Below are 22,335 nucleotides of genomic sequence, written 5' to 3' on the forward strand. Positions count from 1 at the left end.
ATCCATAATTTCATACCAATGTCATCCATCCAACTCTTGTCATCTATGTGAACAACAAAACCTGGAGGTGTTTCAGAAGGCTTTGGAACTGTTTTGTACATGGAAATGATCATTGGACTACAATTGGTACCATCAGCACAACATGAATGGACAACAGTGTAGTGCATTTTTCCATGTTTACTTGTTTTTATAGTTACATTTTTAGCTCCTTTCATGGCAACACTTCTGTTACTCAGCACATCAAATATCAGAGGACTTTTGTCCATGTTCACTATTTGGATTAGTTCCACCTGGTTTTCTTTTGATGTTTAATAATAAAGTAACTGAAAGATAATGTTTTCTCTTCATACACTTGTATAATTTTCTGAGATATTCTGGTTTTGATGCACATGCTAAGTCCATGACATTTCATAAACCTGTAGCACCAACCAAGTTCACCCTTAAAATCTGTTAAGTTCCACTGTAATACCAGCTTATGAGCATGTATTTGGATCATTTTTGTAGAAATTCCAGTGCCATTTTGACACTGTCCTTGACTCCACTACAATATGTCACCTTTTAGTGTTGGCCATTTTGCAGTCGGTCCTCTATTTGTGCATTCAGTCTTCCTCACTTTTTGAGTTTCTTCTTTACTAGCCCACCAATTGCGAATGGCTTTTTTTCTGCTAGGGGAGGGCTGAAATGTCATTCAGCTGCACTGGTTCCATATTCTTCTGCATATACTATAATAATGAATTTATAACCCACATCATGTGAGTATCTTTTATTTTTTTTCCATTATGAAGCTAACTACTAACAGAAATATTGTACTATTACCAACAACACAAATCACGTTCAATTCAAGTTCACTGGCAGTGTAGAGTGCAATGACAAATCGTAGGCTAGATAATGTTTTGGGTTTGTGATGATGGGGTGGAAGGGAGACAGTGTTAGCAAGCTTGTGAATCCCCGCAAATCATAGTCATCATATCAGCACATTGTTGCTCTCAGTTGAATCCAATGCTGCCATATAGAAATAAGTTTACTGCAGCATAGAATGTATGGCCATGTTTAAGACTGGCATGAATTTCAAATCAAACACTCAACTTTTTATATTAATTTCAAGTATAAGATGCACCTGAATTTTGGAGGTAATCTTTCAAAGAAAAAGTGCATCTTATAGTCCACAAAATACCATAAGTCATGAGTAGCAATCTATCCTTTTCATGTTGTTTGTATTCCACCCCGAATTTTCCATTGCTCAATAATTTTCTGTCCTTTTTCTGTGTGCACACATAAATTGCAATGGAAGAATAAACATACACAAATACTTCCCAAGGAAGAAGGCATAAAAGGAGGTGCACAACTATCTAGCAAAGTGAATTCATAGGACAGAGCAATAACAATTGAGAAACTCACATATTAAAGGAGATTCCACAAGACTCAAAGAAAATTATGAAGAAATTAAACGAACTGTGAGATGTAAGGAAGGAAGATTAGGGTTTAACACCTAATTGGCATTGAGATCATTAGAGACAGAGCACAAGCTAAATCTGGATGGCCAGATGTGGATTTGAACCATTGTCATCCCAAGTCCAGTATGCTAATCATTTCACCACTTCACTTGGTAAAAATATCAGATAAGAATGGTTAAGTGAATGAGCCATGTACAAATAAACTGATAATTCTCTACCTATAGATGCTGATCTACTGATATTGAAATGGTCCTACTCTGATGTAAAAATAATTACATCTTTGAGAAACTGTTTAGACCATCACTGAACTGCAAAGCAAAATGTAGAAACTGAATTGAATGAGAAAGGGCTATTTATATGTCTGTACATGAATCTGACAAGAATTGTTAAATGTTGTTTAATATTGTCAGCTTTTGGTTTCTTGTTTCCTCATTGCTGTGTGTGTCAGATTAGACATTTTTACCATTCTATATTAGAATATTTTAGTATTTTCACTGGTTCCCCAGTACCTTCATTGACTAATGCATGATAGATGGTGTATTTTTGAACAATTGAAAGTGTTGCACAAAATTTCACTTATATTGTCAGTTGTAAACTACTTGTATGCTTTCTACAGATTTTGGCAGCAGTATCACCTTTCAGACAATTATTGATCCTTAATTTTAATGTGTATTTACTCAAGTAAACATACCTTTTGAAGAATTTTTTAAAGATTTTGAATATAAGGTATAACATATTTCATGATAGATCAACAGCTGTAAGCTAAACTGCCTTATTCCACACATTTTGCCAGCAATATCCTATTTGGAAAACCATTTCTCGATGCTGCAGCACAAATACTAATGTGATTAATGCAATATTTCCTCTTTTTCTGCTCATTGGTCTATTTTTACTAAGTCAGTATTTAAAAGTTCACAAGTGCAGCATAATCGCAACTATTATATATGTCACGTATTAGCACTGCTTCTGAATTTGTGATGACAGTCAGTGTGTGTAAATGCCTACAAACATTTGAGATGCTTTGTTAGCTTCACAGTGTCATAAACTGACATATGGTTGGGAGAGTGGTCTGCTGACCACATGCCCCTCCACATCTGCATCCAGTGATGACTGTGGGCTGAGGATGACATGGTACTGTTTGGTACCATTGGCCCTTTATGGCCTGTCCAGGCAGAGTTTAGTTTAGTGTTCTGTTAGCTTGGTGGAATCAATAAATTATTCCATGTATTTTTCTTACACAACACAAACTGCATATTTGGGTGTTGCAATTTCAGTTCTTAAATATAACTTGCAAACCAAGTAGTATAATAGATTCTGACTTTAAAAGAGATACAGAAAAATTAATTTAAAGTTTACATGCACTTCACAGTGGTTTTTAGTGTATGGATAGAGAAGTTGATGGCACATACAAAGAATGGTGGTCATTATTCCTCTGTATATGCTGAAGTTTCCATTATTTTAGTACCATCATCACTGCAAGAGATGTATGTTGAAGAAAATCATGTATTTTTTATTCTGTTTGCAACACAGGCTCTGAATTTTTTTTTTGATTTAGCCTATCCCCAATGTCAAGTACCCTTATTGTGTCACTGTAGTGTTTTACAGGGTTCTGTTTAATGTATATGCAACAATCTTGCACTAACCAATCAAAAGACTGACCAGAATCATTTAGTTCTTCATTGAATCTTCTCTTTCTTTATTTCAAATTGGTAAGGATGCCAACCCAGTGAATTATGTACAATATAAATGAGTGCTCTATAGAAGAATTATTTTTATCATTAGTGCTAAAATACTGTTTCTTATTTTAATTACCTGCAAATACCGGAGCTGGAGAGCAGCAGGAGAGTCTCCAATAACTTCAGATGCTTCACGTAAGGCTCTTGAAGCCTTTTGTTCACCTTCAGCTGCAATTACCTGCAACCATGTCCATACCAAATACATATTAGACAACTCTAGAATAAATATTTTTGAAAGTGATTGATAAAAAGAAGACCTTATTCACCACTTGGGCAGTGGTAGTTCTGCTGAAATAGTCCAATACCTGTGAGAACAGAAGCCAATACTAGGTAGAAACAGTTAAAACAGTTACATTTACTGAATCTACATGAATTACTTGCTCTAACAGAAGCATGGGAAAGTTTAAACAAAGGTTGAAACTGACTTTTGAACAAAGGTTGCCCTCAGTGACAGATACCACAGATCATTTTTATGATAAATCTTTATGATAAGGAACAAGCCCTTTTACATTCACTACACAAATTATTTTGTAAATATGGCTACATGTCGAACATTTATAAGTTTTTTTGTTTTATTTTTTATTATTAAATATACACATGTGAGTTAGCAATTTCTACCCAGCTCCTTTTACACATTACTATGACAGAAATTCTTCTAAGGAATAGAAGGAGTCGTCAAAAAGAAACTTTTACACTTTACTTTCAAAGTTTACTTTGCTCTCTGTCAGATATTTTGTATCTTTGGATGACCAAAAATTTTGGCAATGCCATCAACAAACTGCAAAATTTTTATTTCTTCCCCCTGAACATTAATTCTCTTTCCAACTTTATCCTTGGTTTACTTTACTGCTTGTTCAATGTATAGGCTGAATAACACTGGGGAGAGGCTGCAACCCTTCTCATTCCCTCCTCAACTATGGCTTCATTTTCACACCCTCTGACTCCTAAAACTGCAGCATGGTTTCTGTACAAGCTGTAGATAGCTTTTCAATCTATGTTATTTTAATCTGTGCTGCCTTCAGAATTTCCAAGGGTGTGTTCCTGTCATCATTGTCAAAAGCTTTCTCTAGGTCTACAAATGTAGGTTTGCTTTCCTTTTGAATTTGGTAATACTCATACATATCGTCACCTGCCCTCTTTGGAATAGGATTTACTGATTCTTCTTGAAATCTGAGGATTTCACTTGTCTGATATATCTTGTACATAAGATAGCTGGCTCTCCTGAGGATCTTAATAATTCTGAGGGAATGCTGTCTACACCAGGAAACTTCATTTGACTTTATGTCCCACCTTATGTTCATTTACTTCCTATTCTCTTTCTAAAATATTGTCTAGAAATTAATTTACCTTCTACAGTCCCTCCATATAATACTTCAACATTTCAGCTTCCTCTTTTGTTAGTAGTGGATTGCCATCTCAGCTCTTGAAATTCCTAAGGCACCTCTCTGTGCTTCAAAGGTCTCTTTAATTTTCCTATAGGTGGCATTTATCTTCCCCTTAATCATGCACAGTCTAACAGCCTTTCATTTCCTGTCTTGCCTTACCTGGTTTACCAGCTTGCACTTCTTGTGTTAAGTGTTACAAGTTCTTACCAACCTGCAATAGTAATTTGAAATAGTTTGATATTTAACAAACATTGTAATGTGACTCTTGAAATTATCCCATCGTATTGAATATTCCACAAGATTTCAGGATTGCAGCCAGATCTCATCGACTTCTTTCCATGATATTTCGGCTGACAACCTTACAGCCATCTTCAGGCGAGTGTTTGACACTGGAGATTGCTAGTGCAAGTCACTCTATTTATACATAAAAGTGCTGCAGGTGCGCATGCGCAAGTTACCGTAGCATGCGCGCCACCTGTCGATTCCAAGGCCCTCTACAATATTACTGCATCTATGGAGCGCAAACGAATGCGTGAAAAAAGTAAAACATGCACGCAGACGTGTCCAAAACAAAAAAATGCAAAATATTCAATATTAAAATTAAAATTACTTGTCGCTTGACATGTCAGAAGCCATAAAAAGTTTTCTTTTGGTTGAAATTAAAGAAATCAATGGGTCCCAGGCCTTATTCAATAAAAAGCCGCCATCACGATTAATGAGATTTTACGCTAAACGTATTTCCACGGATTCCTTCACAATTGAATCCCAGAAGAATCTCGATGGGGCCAAGATTTTCGTGGCCGAATAATCCATAGTATGTCCTGTGGAAATACAATGTTCGGCTATGGCCGACTTACTGGGCTGTAAAAGGCGAGTGTAGCGCTTACGTTCAACGCAACGGTCATGTACTGTGCGTGTGGTTTGACCATGTAGGCTTTCCCACACTCGCAAGGTATTTTATAAATTCCACCCTTCCGTAATCCCAGATCATACTTGGCTGATCCCAGAAGAGCACGAGTCTTTGTAGGTGGCCGGAAGATTGCTTTCACACGATGTTTCTTTAAGATTCTGCCGACTTTCGATGAAATGTTCCCGACATATGGGAGAAATGCTCTGGACTTAAACACCTCCTTATCCTCTTGATCTTGTGGGTGGTCACGTTTTTTCCTCCTTAAAGTAGTACTGACCTCATGTGCAGAATATCCATTATGTTGAAATACCGATTTCAAGTGCTCTAATGCGTCTGCAAGGCTGTCTTTATCAGACACGACATGTGCCCTATGCACCAATGTTTGAAGGACGCCCATAGTTTGTGACAGGTGATGACAGCTTGACGCCTGCAGGTACAGATCCGTATGCATGGGTTTTCGATAGACAGAATGCCCCAATGACCCATCCACCCTGCGTTTAACCATGACGTCCAGAAATGATAGGCAACCATCCTTTTCAACTTCCATCGTAAACTGAATGTTTGTGTGGATGGAATTCAGATGTTGTAAAAACCGTGAAAGCTCTTCTTCACTGTGAGGCCACACTACAAAGGTATCGTCCATGTACTGCCAGAAGACTGTTGGTTTCAACATCGCCGAATCGAGAGCCCTCTCCTCAAAGTCTTCCATATAAAAGTTTGCTACCAGAGGGGACAGAGGACTGCCCATGGCAACACCGTCAAGTTGCTCAAAATATTCATTATTAAATAGAAAGTAAGTAGAGGACAGGGCATGGTGAAACAGCGCCGTTATATCGGCCGTAAACTTATTGCCGATAAGTGACAATGGATCCAAAAGAGGGACCCTCATGAAGAGTGAAACGACATCGAAACTTACTAACAAGTCCGAATCCTTCAGCTGTAGTGTTCTCAGTCTATTGATAAAGTCCACAGAGTTGCGAATATGGTGCGTACATTTGCCAACAAAAGGTCTCAGTAGCGAAGCCAAATGACCAGATAAATCATATGTTGGAGCACCACATTGCTCACTATGGGGCGTAAGGGCACATTATCCTTATGGATCTTTGGAAGACCATATAACCTCAGTGGAACAGAACTGTGAGGTCTTAATCTTATCACAACTTCTTGCGGCAGAGAAGAGGAGTTTAGCAACTCTGACGTTTTCCTTTCTACTTTCCGAGTAGGGTCTTTATCAAGCTACCTGTATGTTGTCTCACTCAGCAAACTATATATCTTCTGATCATACATATCACATGGCAACAGCACAGTAGCATTCCCCTTATCCACCGGAAGGACCACCATCTGAGGATCTTCCCGTAACTTGCACAGCGCAGCCCTTTCCATTGAAGAAATGTTGCTCTTCTGAGGCCGAGTTCTCGTTAGGGCGCGACATGTTTCCCCCCTGATTTTTTCTGCTACTTCACTGGATAGAGGCCTGACAGCTTCTTCAACAGCACTAATAAAATCTGTTAAAGGTAAGGTCCTAGGTGTCGGTGCGAAGTTCAGACCTTTCCCAAGTACTGACAGTGTCACATTGTCTAAATCCGTGAAATTTACCACAGAACGTCGAAAAACATCTTCTTGTCATGACGTAGCTGAGAATCGGTCGAACTTCGATGACTGTCTTAAAGAAAACTCCTGACGGACCCAGTCTGATTTGGCCCATGTTACACCATTGACCCATTCCCAGGAGAGGGAAGGAAGATTAGATGCAATCTCCATATGCAAATAAAACAGCTCTTTCGAAACCATGTCCAGTTCCCGGTGAGTGAAGCGTATCCTCTCCTTCACAAGGGCTAAACGTGCTTTACGAGTGATGAACTTTGCAGCGGCGGTCTTGATAAAATGTGTCACTCTGGCGAACTTTGCTCCAACATACGATTTATCTAGTCATTTGGCTTTGCTACTGAGACCTTTTGTTGGCAAATGTACACACCATATTCGCAACTCTGTGGACTTTATCAATAGACTGAGAACACTACAGCTGATGGATTTGGACTTGTTAGGAAGTTTCGATGTCGTTTCACTCTTCATGAGGGTCCCTCTTTTGGATTCATTGTCACTTATCGGCAATAAGTTTACGGCCGATATAACAGCGCTGTTTCACCATGCCCTGTCCTCTACTTACTTTCTATTTAATAATGAATATTTTGAGCAACTTGACGGTGTTGCCATGGGCAGTCCTCTGTCCCCTCTGGTAGCAAACTTTTATACGGAAGACTTTGAGGAGAGGGCTCTCGATTCGGCGATGTTGAAACCAACAGTCTTCTGGCAGTACATGGACGATATCTTTGTAGTGTGGCCTCACAGTGAAGAAGAGCTTTCACGGTTTTTACAACATCTGAATTCCATCCACACAAACATTCAGTTTACGATGGAAGTTGAAAAGGATGGTTGCCTATCATTTCTGGACGTCATGGTTAAACGCAGGGTGGATGGGTCATTGGGGCATTCTGTCTATCGAAAACCCATGCATACAGATCTGTACCTGCAGGCGTCAAGTTGTCATCACCCGTCACAAACTATGGGCGTCCTTCAAACATTGGTGCATAGGGCACATGTCGTGTCTGATAAAGACAGCCTTGCAGACGCATTAGAGCACTTGAAATCGGTATTTCAACATAATGGATATTCTGCACATGAGGTCAGTACTACTTTAAGGAGGAAAACATGTGACCACCCACAAGATCAAGAGGATAAGGAGGTGTTTAAGTCCAGAGCATTTCTCCCATATGTCGGGAAAATTTCATCGAAAGTAGGCAGAATTTTAAAGAAACATCGTGTGAAAGCAATCTTCCGGCCACCTACAAAGACTCGTGCTCTTCTGGGCTCAGCCAAGGATGATCTGGGATTACGGAAGGGTGGAATTTATAAAATACCTTGCGAGTGTGGGAAAGCCTACATGGTCAAACCACATGCACAGTACATGTCCGTTGCGTTGAACGTGAGCGCCACACTCGCCTTTTACAGCCCAGTAAGTCGGCCATAGCCGAACATTGTATTTCCACAGGACATGCTATGGATTATTCGGCCACGAAAATCTTGGCCCCATCGAGATCCTTCTGGGATTCAATTGTGAAGGAATCCGTGGAAATACGTTTAGCGTAAAATCTCATTAATCGTGATGGCGGCTTTTTATTGAATAAGGCCTGGGACCCATTGATTTCTTTAATTTCAACCAAAAGAAAACTTTTTATGGCTTCTGACATGTCAAGCGACAAGTAATTTTAATTTTAATATTGAATATTTTGCATTTTATTGTTTTGGACACGTCTGCGTGCATGTTTTACTTTTTTCACGCATTCGTTTGCGCTCCATAGATGCAGTAATATTGTAGAGGGCCTTGGAATCGACAGGTGGCACGCATGCTACGGTAACTTGCACATGCGCACCTGCGGCACTTTTACGTATAAATAGAGCGACTTGCACTAGCAATCTCCAGTGTCAAACACTCACCTGAAGATGGCTGTAAGGTTGTCAGCCGAAATATCGTGGAAAGAAGTCAATGAGATCCGGCTGCAATCCCAAAATCTTGTGGAATAAACATTGTAATTATCACTTTAACATTGTGATTAGTTGTGGGAAATAAATATTACTTTCATATTTAATTTGTAATTTAATTTTAGCTGACTGTGGTTCAGTTTTTTTACTTCCCTCACAACTTCATATTAGTTAGGAATGGTAGTTATCGATAAGTTTTAACTATTGTTACGAATTGTTCAAATCCATATTTTGGTTTTAAGGTGATTATTAAATTGTTTCTGGAAAAATATTCTTTCTGGAAATTCCAAACTCTCCAGAAGATTTACAGTTGCTGGCATTGTGATGCCAATGAGTTTATGTATAGTAGTACTCAAATTTTCATGAACAGCATGTGAAATAGCAGTCATTTTACACATGGCATTAATATAATGAATAAAATTCCAGCTTGGTAGGATGGTATTAGTCGAGTGGTAACTTTGAGATGCTAGGGAATAAAAAATGTGGTATATTGTTAAATTTCCTCACATGAATTGTCATTATGATGCATCAGTACTGAAAACTTTGACAAGTAATGTCTAACACTGTTTCAAGTGAACACATGCATTGGTTCTTTACTGTAATGTTTATGATGATAAGAAATTGGTAAGAGATGTAACAAATTCAGTTGAGCCTATGAAAATTGCTCCTGAACACCATGAGAAATATATAGAGTGTAATGGAACAGCATGACAGGGAAGAAAGTTATGATAATGTTTCTCTTAGGGAAATGTCTGTTACAATAGAGTACTGAATGTGCACGTGGATGGCCGATTTGGTCTAGGTGACGGCTTGTGAGACATGGGAGACCTGGGATCCATAGTGGTCTAGTGCCAAATTTCAGTTGTCACAACTGGTGAAGAAATCTTTGTAAGATAAACAGCTTGCATAACTGTTACATCACATACATATTTAACAAGACACTATAGTGTAATGTAACAAAACCCACATGCTAAAAGGAGAATGATGAAAAGTCATTTTGTAGCTAAGGGAGAGGACAGATACACTGCTTGACTTCTTGTGAAATGAACTATTCAAGATTTGTGAAGACCACAGGTACTAATGCAGAAAGGAAAACATGTGACATTTCAAGAAAGGAACAAAAAAGAGAAGGAGAGGTTTTAACATCCTGCTGTGGATGAAATGGACCCAAGTGCAGTTTGATAAACAATTGACAAGGAAATTAGCTGTACCCTTTCACAGGAACCATTTCAGCATTTTACCTAAGAAATTTAGTAAAATTGCAGAAAACCTAAATCTGCATGCCTGCATAGGGACCTGAAGTACTGTCCTCTTAAATATGAACCATACGACTGTACCCCTTAGTTGTCACCTAAATCTGCAGAGATAATTGTCTTAATGCGTATCATCTGTCTAGCCATGTTCTTGTATTTGCCCTTGGGTCAATACACACTGTTCTCATGCCTCCAAAGCCTCAATGACTTCTCCCCAACGTAATTTATCTCCTCTTTCTCAGCCCAGTATGTTACCTTCCTGGACATCAATTTCCTTGCTATCTGTTCCACATTAAAAAGCCCCTGTCATACAGCCTGGTCATCAATGGACATTGCAAGTGCTGTAACAGGTGATCTGTTGCACAGTATGCAGAAGATCTTACTGAGGCCTTTGCAGGTAGGCATTACCCCTAAATTTAGTCAACATACAGATTTCCATGACCATATCCCTACACACCTCTAAGCCTCCAACCATCATTCTGAATCAACTGCAAAGGAGCATCATCCCTTACTCACCGCCTGTTTCATCCAATATTACCTCTGACTTGAACGATTTAACCATATCTTATCACAGGGCATTGACTAATTATCATCATGCCTGGAAATGAGGAACATTCTGTCCACAGTCCTTCCCAACCCTCCCAAAGAGGTGTTCCACCAATCACCTAACATACGAAATACCCTATTCCATCCTTATGCCATACCCAACCTCAACCCCTTCCCTGTGGAAGACCCAGGTGCAAGACCTGTCAAATGCACTCTTTCAGTACATACTACTACTGCCCTGCCACAGATATATCTTATCCTATCAGAAGCAGGACAATCTGTAGAAACAGTCGTATCACATAGTGGCACTGCTGTAATATCTGTGCCACATTTTCTGTAGGAATGATGACCAGCCAGCTGAAACCCAAATGAATGGCCACTGCCAAATTATGGCCAACAACAGAGCTGAACGAAGGATGGAAAACAATGCTGAACATAACATGCTCGACTTTGAATAAGCTTTCCATCCCATGCCACCTGGAACTTTCCCTCCAATACCAGCTTCTGTGAATTACATAGATGGAAACTGCCATTGCAATAAATCCTTTGATACAGCAGTCCTCCTGGTCTAGGTCTTTGCTAGTCCCTGTACTGTACCAACCTCCACCACTGTCTCATATCCCCTCCTTCATTCATTCTACTGTCACAATGTGGTTGGGCAGGGATATGTGTGAGTATGTATGTGTATTCTATTATTTCTCAAGAAATATTCATTAAAAACTTCAGCAGCATTCTTAGCATTGTTTATGTATTTACTGATAACTGAGGGTCTGAGCTCTAAGGTGAGCTGTTACCTTTACTTCCATTACATATATTCTACCAAGAATTTTCTGTTGCCACTATGATGTATGGTGTATTGTTACCATGTGATGCAGAATAATGATGAATAATAATGCAACACTGATTAACACTAACTGATAATATTAAATATTGATTTCTGTAATTAATATCAGATTACAATTCAGGAACATTCCAAACAGACAATAGGAGTATTTAGTGTGAGTGTGAAAATAACAAATTCTGCTTTGCAAGTTTAGTCCAAATATCCAGTACTTGCTTGTTAATAATTGTTCACCCATTGATAGCTGTTATCTGGTTTAATACTGTGCCATTTTGGCAATAGTGTAGCATATTCACTACAAACCAGAACCTGATAATGCTCACCTTTGCTCTTGCTTCTCGGGCTGCTTCAGCCTCAGCAGCCATTGCTCTCTGCAACTGCACAGGAAGTCTCACATCCTTTCTGTAATAAGAACGGTTACAAATTTATGTCTTTTACAACTATTTTGGAAACACTGAAAGTAAATCATGTTTAAATATTTTGCAGCCATGATTATAGTAGCAAAGCTATACATCCAGTTCTTTTAGATTATTTTGTAGCATAGGGTCTTAGCAAAGTGACCAGACTATATGTTTTTCCAGAATGTCATGATTACTAATTGTAAGAGGAGGTGACTTTATGGAGAAAAACTGACACAAGAAGACTTGATTAGATCACGCTGATGCTACACAATTAGAAAACTACTAAGACAAACACAATCTGATAAAGTTACTAGTTACCCAAAAATAATTACAATTAGAGTGAAAAAGACTGAAACACTGTAAAGTGATAGATCACTTTCACACAAGAAAAAGAATGCTAAAATGCTTACAGAGTTAAAATTAAGTGCAGAATTCAGCATTTAGTTCACTGTGTACAGAAAGTGGGTATAATAATACATAAAAAACACTGCAAAATTATTTTAATTTTTTGTCACACCTTAGACATACTCATACCTAGAACACAGTCACGTCATCCGTTTTATTCATCTATTTATACAATGGAAAATACAGGATGGAATAATGACAATATCATGAAAGGACAGACAGGCCCAACAAGAGGGTGGGGGGATCAAAATTCTTGGGGCCCAAGCCTCATGGGGGGACCAAGCCTCTCAAGGGTTTGGATCTCCCAGGAAGCTAAGTTGGCAAATATCAGGCTGCTATTGTAAAACAAATTTTGTATAAATTAATAAATAAAAGAACACTACCCCAGCACCAGTATAAGCAGTCTTCCTTTCCACTTCAGCGCTTCAGTTTTATGAGTCTATTTTATGTTTAATCTTGAATGCACTATATTTTCTTTAGACATTTTGCACTAAAACTACTTTGTGATGGAGTCAAAAAAGTACTTTGTTTAAATGTTGTTTGAAGTCCTACCAAAACATTTCCCCAACAAATGTACATGCCAGCAACTGTGAAACATCATATTTTGGTAAGTTTGCCAACATTCAGAAGTAAGGTGTTTCTGATTCCATCATAAGGTGATTTGGACAGAAAATATGGAAAATATTTTGAATTCAGAGTAAACAGAAAACAGAGTATTTCTGTTTGTAAAAAAGTTGTCCTGGAAGCGTCATGAAAATGAAGAAACGAAATTACATGATAGTGGTACATTGGTCATGCTGATGCTCAGAAGTGAAGAGCTAATTTTCTTCTTTTCTTTGTCCATAGAACAGTCAACTTGTATTGAAGCTCTCATCTTACTTGAAGTGACATTATTTCCTTGTCAAAAAGTCTTGGCATTCAGAGGTTTAGCTCAGAAAATTGCAGATCCAAATAATGGAAATTTCCTCAGAATATTAGTTCTGAGTCACTATGATCCAGTTCTTGCAAAACACATTAGCAATGTCAGAGACCAACAATAATCTGGAAAGCATTTATACGTGCATTATATGTCATGTGATACCCAGAATGGATTTATTTCTAGTTGTGCCAATCATGTCAAGGGTGCCATCTTGGAACACAGAGAAAATTAGAAACATTATTCAATTACTGTTGCTGCAACTCTTTATTCATATGAGCAAACAACATTCATCCTTCGTTATATTTACTTCCAAAAGAAAATTAATAAATGTGAAATAAATGAACAGTTGTTGGAATTCATAGATTGCAATCAGAAAATGAAAACTGCTATTGAGCATTTTATTTCTTCATGTGTTTGTCATAGCATTATGTGGAGTACAAGCAGCTGTGAATTGCCATGATACAGATACTTTATTCAGAGAAATTCAACTTTTTTACAATCTGTTCAGTATCAGTCCACAATGTTAGGAAATTCCAAAACTGTGTGTTGGAAGATCTTTATATTTCATGTCTGATACCCATTGGAATACTCAGGTTTATGCTGCAATATCAATTGCAGCTCACTTGGATAAGCTTATAGTTGCTGTTGAAACTCTCAGTAAGTAAAATTTGTCAGCTAAAACATGATCTGTGGTATGGGGTGTTTTGGATTATGTGAGATCATTAAGGTGTTTAATCATGGCATCTATTTAGCTTAAGTTGTTGACACTAATTGGTTGGAGAAGCAAATTACTACATGCCCAAAAAGCTACATTGAGTTTGAGGTAAGACACTCAGAGAGGTTATTAAGTGACTTGAAAAATCTTTGCAAAAATTGGGACACCATTCCTTCTGATCTAAAGTTGTTTCCAGTGCAATTAATATTTATCCTGCATTTCGGGAGGTGCACACTCAGAAGAGAAAATGACTTCATGATGAAACCAGGAATAGATTTATTCCAGATCAATATATTTTATGTCATTATTGACAATCTGGTGGATAGCTTGAAAATGTGATATGAAACAATGAAGATTTTAGATGAAACATTTCCTGGATGAAATGCTCACAAAGCATCATCGACAGTGTTACAGGCAAGTAGGTTATAATATGCTACCTGTTGTATGACTAATGGCAGTTTACATGAGAGTATGTTGATGTTAATTTACTGAAATGTGTAGGTACACTGTGGAACAAGTGGGAACAGATCACTCCATATAACAGCATTACTGGCATCAGGCAATTCGTCATTGTACAAATCAGCATAATATTTAGCCTTTTGTTTTGAAGTGGCGTGAAATTAAATTACATTAAACTAATTTAAAAAATAAAATTATATGGAGCATACATATATTTTACCATAATTCATTACTGATTAATAGAGACTGGATTATATGCATCATAAAAACCTTAAAACATACACGCAAATATGCATGAAAAATTCATAAAAAACACATGAAAAGTGTCAAAATATGCTAGATCAAATAATAAAAAAAAAACATGGTTATTATCTCAAATTTGAACCTGCGCATATCAATTACAGGGAAGAGCGCCGGCCACGTGAAATATTGGTACATTTAGAATGTTGATATCATTTTCTGAATACTTTCTGGTAGATGTTTTTAAAAAATTAGAAAGTGGGGACACATACCATGTTTCAAGAATTGTTCCTTCTTTGCTGTTGTTGCTGGTAATAATTGGATGCAATGTGAGTGATTCACAGTGAAATAATTGATACGTACAGATATAACACATGCAGAGGGGCATGCTCAAAAACTCTGTAATATTTTATTTAAAAAACATCATACCATCACAAATTCTTTTGAACAGCATTAACTTTTAATTAATACTATTGGACTAAAGCATAATTTACAGTTCATTTTACATTTTCTGTTGTTATAAGCATAAATGGCCAAGTACTGTCCCGAGTTTTTGGTAGCAAGATTGAGTCTTTGATCACGCAAAATATTTTTATAAGCAGAAAAGGACCATTCTACATCAACTGAGGTAACTGGCCAGTATTTGAATTTGGGTGCTATGTTGGCACTTATTGTTTCTGGTAAAAGTTCACCCATCCCATTAATAAAATTATCAATTTGGCATGAAGAATCAAAGCCCAGGTTATCGTTTAAAATGTTTTCAAACTTTTCTTTAAGGTTTCTTGGGTATACCTTCTGCAGTGAGGAGTTCACTAGAATAATTTTATTCATTAACTGAATAGATTCATTCAATGCCAAACCTATAGTTTCAAGCCTTTTAATACTTGCAGGTATATGGGAAAAATTAGTGATAATCACAGAAATGTCTTTTTTAATACCAGAATCATTAAAAGCTTCCTTGCATTGGTAAACTGCCAAAGCCTCTGCACTATTGAAGTTGTTTACCACTCCTGTAGTGGCTTTGAAATGTTCATTGTAAAACACAGCTTGACCAGCTGTGTGACCAGTTGCGTGTCCCAATGAGTTACCACTAGTTCGGGGGTAAAGGCACATTTGGTGGTTTTTCTTTGTAGGTCTTGATACAAGCAGAGGCCTATAGAAACACTTTCTTTGTTGATGAAATCAGTTTGTTTAAATTCACAAATGTGGAACGTTCTTCTTCAGCAAGTCAATTTATTCCATGAGCAAAGCATGTCACATGATTCAAATTGGGATAAAATACTATGAGGGCTTTTCATGCTTTGATCATATAGGGAGCAACATCTGAAATAAACACAAACACCCTTTCATCCACAGAAGAGTCTGGAAATATTTTTCTAATACCCTCATTCACAAATACGGTGATCATAGAGTGATTTACTTTTTCAACATCTTTTTAGGCCACTAAATAGGAAGAAGAAGGCTCCTCTTTTAAAGCATCAACAATTAAATTTGTAATGTAATAGCCACAAGTGTCTTTAGTTTGGTCAGCTGAAATCCAGATATGCTGTCCTTGAGTTCATTGCATATTTCTTCCAGAACATTTACATAAATTGTCAGTATGTAATTTTTACGCAATGTTGATTCATCTGGTATATTTTAATTTAAGCAGTATTTATGCAGGAAGCCTTTGAGGATATGGTTTGTAAGTTTGTAAAGAGGAATATTGCTTGCAATGAATGCTTCACATGGATCCCAGTTAAACCTAATTTTTTGGTTACCTTTGGACAAATCCCTGCTACTGCAACTTGTTGTTCTCAGAAATTGTTATCATTGTCCTTTCTTCTGTATTCTTGTGATATGAAGACTTGTCTTGACATGCTGGTCTATTTGAAACTTTTTTTTTGCGTGAAACGTTTTTCTCACAAACTCGACAACATAAAACAATTCCACCATATGTAAATGTTCCAGAATGGTCAGCCATCCACGAAATGACATTTCTTTTTCAGGTGCCATGGTGCACAACGTGTCACACACTACACATTGTACACATGTTCAACTGTGTACAAGTAAATAGAAAGCTAAGCTGAAAAAAAAGAAAGTGCTACTAAATGCTTACATAGTTTACTTTAATTGTTGCCGGCACATATGGTATGACAGTGGAGGGGATTAACCAGGGTCTTGGACACAGGAGCATTGACTCTGTCTACTTGTTCCTGTTCCTCTTCTGTAATGATTTCACTAGGAATTGGTCTCTTCGTTAGTGATTGCACACAGTTCTAGGTCACGGTAAATCTCTGAGACATCAAAACTAGATCGAGATAGATACTGCCCATATAAATTTTTAAAATATTGTAAACATAGATCAAAAATATGTGCTGTCACTAATTTTTAGTTAAAATATGCAATAACCAGTGGAAAGGAGCCAAATATGCAAATGCATATGCATCAGGCAAATGCATATAATCTGGTCTCTACTGATTGGCATCTGAAGCCGAGCTTGTAAGTTTGTCAGTCATACCAGTTCTCTCCCTTGCCATGTAGGTTATGGTTGAGCTATCATCCAGTACCCTAGCTGTGGCAATCTTGGGCTCCTCATAACTGTCTTTATCACTAGTTTTCAAATCGGTTTATTACTATTCTTTCAGTCTCCTATTCAATGAAAGAGTCATGGCACCAATATTCTTCCTCAGTATATTTAACCTTTGCACACTTCTTCATGATTAATTTGACTGGGATGTTTGTTCTTTCAAACCCACAATGGGACACTTTAGATACGGTTTATGACTATCATTTTTTCTGCTACAATTCAAATAATTTTGATTGTAATAAAACGTTATACAAGATGTATCATAGCAGCTATTACTAGTTTTGTGCCACAACAGAGGGCATGAAATTAAACATTTTTCTTAATACAGTTACATTCGGTAATGCACCATTTTGATCTTGGGCTGGAATGTAATAAAAGTGCTGGAAGTACTTCACTGCAAAACATCACACGGGTGTGCTACTGAAATTATTATAATCAAATGCAATGAAATTTGCAAATATACTTATAAATGTTAATTAAATTTGTAGATAGTGCAATCCATACTAATTCTGGCTAAAAATGTATGTGGAAACCAGAAATATGAATGCATAAAATGTTTTTGGAAAAGAATTACACACTGGAGCCCAGCAAATTAACTTACAGTGTCTGTTCTGTAATTAAGAGGCCTGTATTTTCCCACTTTCATAGAAAAACAATGTTACATATTTTAATATATGAAACTGCATAAAGAAGTTTCACAGAAGATATTCTGTGGCCAATAGTAACCAATTAGCTTCAGTAGTTCTGTGGTAAGAAAAACAGCTGAAGTAAAAGCATCTAAACTCAGAGTGATGAGCACTGGCTTTTGTACACAATATGAAGCATTACCAGACATCATATTACCAATGAGCAGTGTTTACATTCTGGTCCTCCACCACATCAGAAAATCAGGAACTTGTGGCAACACTGACGTGACATAACATCTCTGGCGCGCAAAAACTCTTTGGGGGCAAGGCGGCCATTATGTTCTGTCTATGTGATACTTTCAATGTGTAAGGACATATATCTGAAGTGTGACAATAAATGTGCTCATTGTTTTAAAAAGTGGATCAACAGGTTGTTATTTATAATGATAAGGACCCAGAATTTCCTCATTGGTGAGCCCGACGACAGTTTGTGATGCCAGTGAGTCCAATAACAATAAAAATTGTGTGTGTACAAGTGAACTGCCTGTATCGTCATGTGGCCTACACAACGAGGTGTACCGCCATACAATTTCTATAGTCAGAATCCGACCATACCACCCACCTGCACTACGCATGGACTTTATACATCAAACATTTTAAGGCCCTCCGACCTGCGAGTGGATTGCAGTAGCACAACACTCACAGACAACACGTACGTACTGCCCGCCATCTTGCCTCAAGATCGTTCTTTCAAACATACAGGAAAAAGTGTGAAGAGAGATCCGGACATTCCACCACTAATGTCGCATGCTCAGGGGTGCGCAACCCCCCTCATAACTTTGCACCAACTTTCGGAGCAGTGCCACTACATGGCTGCTACATCATCTGTGCTGTGAATAGGTTCTGCGCCTGGCTATGCACAGCCTCAATTTTGTGATCGAACTGTACAGTGTATAGTGAATGTGACCTCTCCTAGTACCTCGCCCAGTTTCGTTAGACATCAGACAGCAATAAAGACCGATCTGAGGGGTGTAACAGTTTATGGGCCCCCGGGTATACCCCCCACCCCCCCTCGCACCCCCGGCAGACGCCCTACTAACTGCTCCCACACCTGTGGGTCTTACACACCCAGTGGTCATGGATTCCAAACCAACTAAGTTACCTAAACTACCGACTTTTGCAAAAACGCAGCCCAACACATGGTTCGCGTTAGGCAACCCTATTTTCGCCACCACAGGCATTGACTCAGAAGAATCATGCTTTGTGTGTTTGGTGGGACATTGGCATGACCATTTGGATTTGATTAATGACATTCTGATCAGTTTGTCGCCTTCACCGAAATATACGAACGCGAAAAGACTCATTTGTGAAAGGCTTTCTCGAGCTCCAGACGAGATTATTCATCATATCATTCACGAGGAACACCTACACGACCTCACCCCATCGGGACTATGGCAATGACTCCGCACCGTCACACCTGTGGATTTTCTACCTGATACAGCGTTATGGTCGATGTGGCTCGTCAAAATGCTGGAAGCATTGCAACTACAGCTCCTGCCGCTCACCAACAGCACCTTGGATGAGAAGCTTTCGCTCGCGGATCGAGCTTTTAGGATTATGAACAGGCGAGGGCACAGCATGAAGAGTGGGGGGGGGGGGGGGGGGGTAGCGATCTCAACAGCATGCCACCCCCCCCCCCCCCCCACCCCCACCCCCTTCCCCCTCCAGGATTCGGGCGAGCTCGCTTCCTCAGCACTCACACTACTACAGTGGTGATACATGCCCGCCATTGCAGGGAACCAGATAGAGCCTCCACGACATCCGCCATGACAACTGACACCACACTGCAGTGCTCCACAATGGACACATGGTGGTGGTGGTTAGTGTTTAACGTCCCGTTGACGACGAGGTCATTAGAGACGGAGCGCAAGCTCGGGTTAGGGAACGAGTGGGAAGGAAATCGGCCGTGCCCTTTCAAAGGAACCATCATGGCATTTGCCTGAAACGATTTAGGGAAATCACGGAAAACCTAAATCAGGATGGCTGGAGACGGGATTGAACCGTCGTCCTCTCGAATGCGAGTCCAGTGTGCTAACCACTGCGCCACCTCGCTCCCACAATGGACACAGCCGACACCAGGAGCTCTACATCACCCCCGCCTAATGCAGCCTGGCCGCTGTGTTGGTTCCACGCCAACATCTTCCTCAATTGACTTTGACACTCTTGCTCGAGTGCAAACAAATGATGACTCCTTGGTGAGCCTTTTATCTGAAAATAATCACTCTCTGCACCTGGGGCGCAAGACGTTCCCCAGCACACACTCGGAGCTATGGTGTGACACTTCCACTGGCGTGCCACGCCCCCTCGTCCTCTCCTCTTTGCGTCACTTGGTGTTTGACACAATGCACAGTCTCACCCATCCGAGCATTCGCGCAACTACGCACATCATCACCGAGCTTTTTGTATGGCCTTCGCTTCTCAAAGACTGTCGCGACTGGTGTCGCACTTGTATTTCATGCCAGCGGTCCAAAGTCAGACGCCACTGCATGCTCCCCTCAGGTGTCTTCCGCTCTCCTTCTGGCAGACTCCGCCGCATCCACATCGACATTGTCGGCCCCCTTCCCCAGGTGAACGGTTAGCAATACTTGCTTCCTTTTATCGACAGAACAATGAGATGGGTCGAGGCAACCCCTCTAGTCGATATTTCGGCCAAAACAGACGCCAACGCTGTCCTCTCCACATGGGTCGCATGTTTCGGCTGCCCTGAAACCATTACTACACATCAAGGCCGTCAATTCGAGGCTGTCCTCTTCACAAAAATGTGTGAGCTCTTTGGCATCACCTGCATTCGCACGACAGCTTACGACCCCCAATCAAATGTCTTAGTGGAGTGATGGCACCACACATTAAAGACAGCTCTAATGTGCCATGAGGAACGGCAGTTACACACCCTCCCATGGGTACTGCTAGGCTTCCGTTCTCTATATAAAGATGACCTGCAGTGCTCGGTGGCCGAACTGCTCTATGGCGAGACATTGACCCTACCAGGTGAGTATTTCGAGCATTCACCGCTCCAAGATACCATCGCACACACTCCGTCTAAAACATTCATGCACCAGTGGTTAGACATGTGTGAAGCTGTGATGCTAAGGGATGATACAGTGCGTGCCGCCCTGCAACCCCCATAAACAGGCCCTTACAGGGTACTTAGGCGCTCGTCGAATACATTCGACATCTGTATCAAAGGAAAATCCTTGACAGTGTCAGTGTCTCAACTCAAGCCGGCATGGGTCACTGCAGATGACAGCACCTCCAGCGACCCGACGCCACCGACCACGACAGATGACAACCTCCACACTGCCGCCTCCTCAAGGGACGACACGCCGGCCACGCCCCCCCTCCCCTAATGCCAGGAACCCTCACTGGGCAGAGTCCAGGGTCCACACCCTTCACCCCACCCTCTCCTGCTATGCCCGTCACACACTTCTCATCCAACATTCAACAACCCACTACCGTCTCCATCAACGTCTCACACTTTTCACTGTCTGACATCTGTATAACTACCACAAATGATTTTCTCTTAGTCATCCACACTGCCCCCCACTCCGCCGATGATGACACCTTCAAACTTTCCGTTCTCCACTCCTCACCGATTCCCAATTCCTTAGATCCTTCCCTCATTCAATCTTTCATTGATGCCACGGGAACACTGTACGTGTTGTACCCCATGTCTCCATCTATACCCCCCACCCGCTCTGTCACTTCACGAACCGGTCACCGCATACTCCCACCGGTGTGGCACTGCGATTACATTTTTCCATCCAAAAAGGCTCGAACCCCGACCCCATCCCACCCAGTTCCCCCTCTGGATGAAGATGGCACGACACCTGCACCCTCCCCCCAAAACAGTCAGAGCCTCGTGCTCTGCACTGCAGGGGGGGGGGGGGGGGGGCTCTGTGGCAACAGTGACGTGCCATATCATCTATGGCATGCAAAACTCTTTGGGGCCAACGTGGCCATTATGTTCTGTCTATGTGATACTTTTGATGTGTAATGACGTATATCTGAAGTGTGACAATAAATGTGCTCATTGTTTTAACAAAACAAGTGGATCAACATGTTGTTATTTATAACGATAAGGTCCCAAAATTCCCACAAACTCTAATGGTGACATATTCTACAATACAGGATAACAATGCATCTAACATGCAACCCAGTTTAGAACTGTTAATAGTGGCTTGATGATACACATGTGTATAGTACCATATTCTCTGATTCAACCAACTGCACAATGAACAGCTATTAATTCACTCAATATATTGTGCACTGTATAGTA

General features: G+C 39.8%; 1 protein-coding gene across 3 annotated transcripts in view; it reads right to left on the reverse strand.

Annotated features, from left to right (window-relative positions):
- The window catches only part of LOC126259963 (band 7 protein AGAP004871), a 570,890-nt gene that overhangs the window by 32,535 nt on the left and 516,020 nt on the right, over window positions 1-22,335 (reverse strand). For all 3 annotated transcript variants that reach the window (XM_049957076.1, XM_049957075.1, XM_049957077.1), the window contains 2 exons: window positions 11,989-12,067; window positions 3,267-3,368 (listed from right to left, as the gene is read on the reverse strand). In XM_049957076.1, the coding sequence (XP_049813033.1) occupies window positions 3,267-3,368; window positions 11,989-12,067 (181 nt within the window). The remainder of the gene's footprint in view (window positions 1-3,266; window positions 3,369-11,988; window positions 12,068-22,335) is intronic.

Source organism: Schistocerca nitens, chromosome 5 (genome assembly GCF_023898315.1).
Source record: "Schistocerca nitens isolate TAMUIC-IGC-003100 chromosome 5, iqSchNite1.1, whole genome shotgun sequence".
Taxonomy (NCBI): Eukaryota; Metazoa; Arthropoda; class Insecta; order Orthoptera; family Acrididae; genus Schistocerca; species Schistocerca nitens.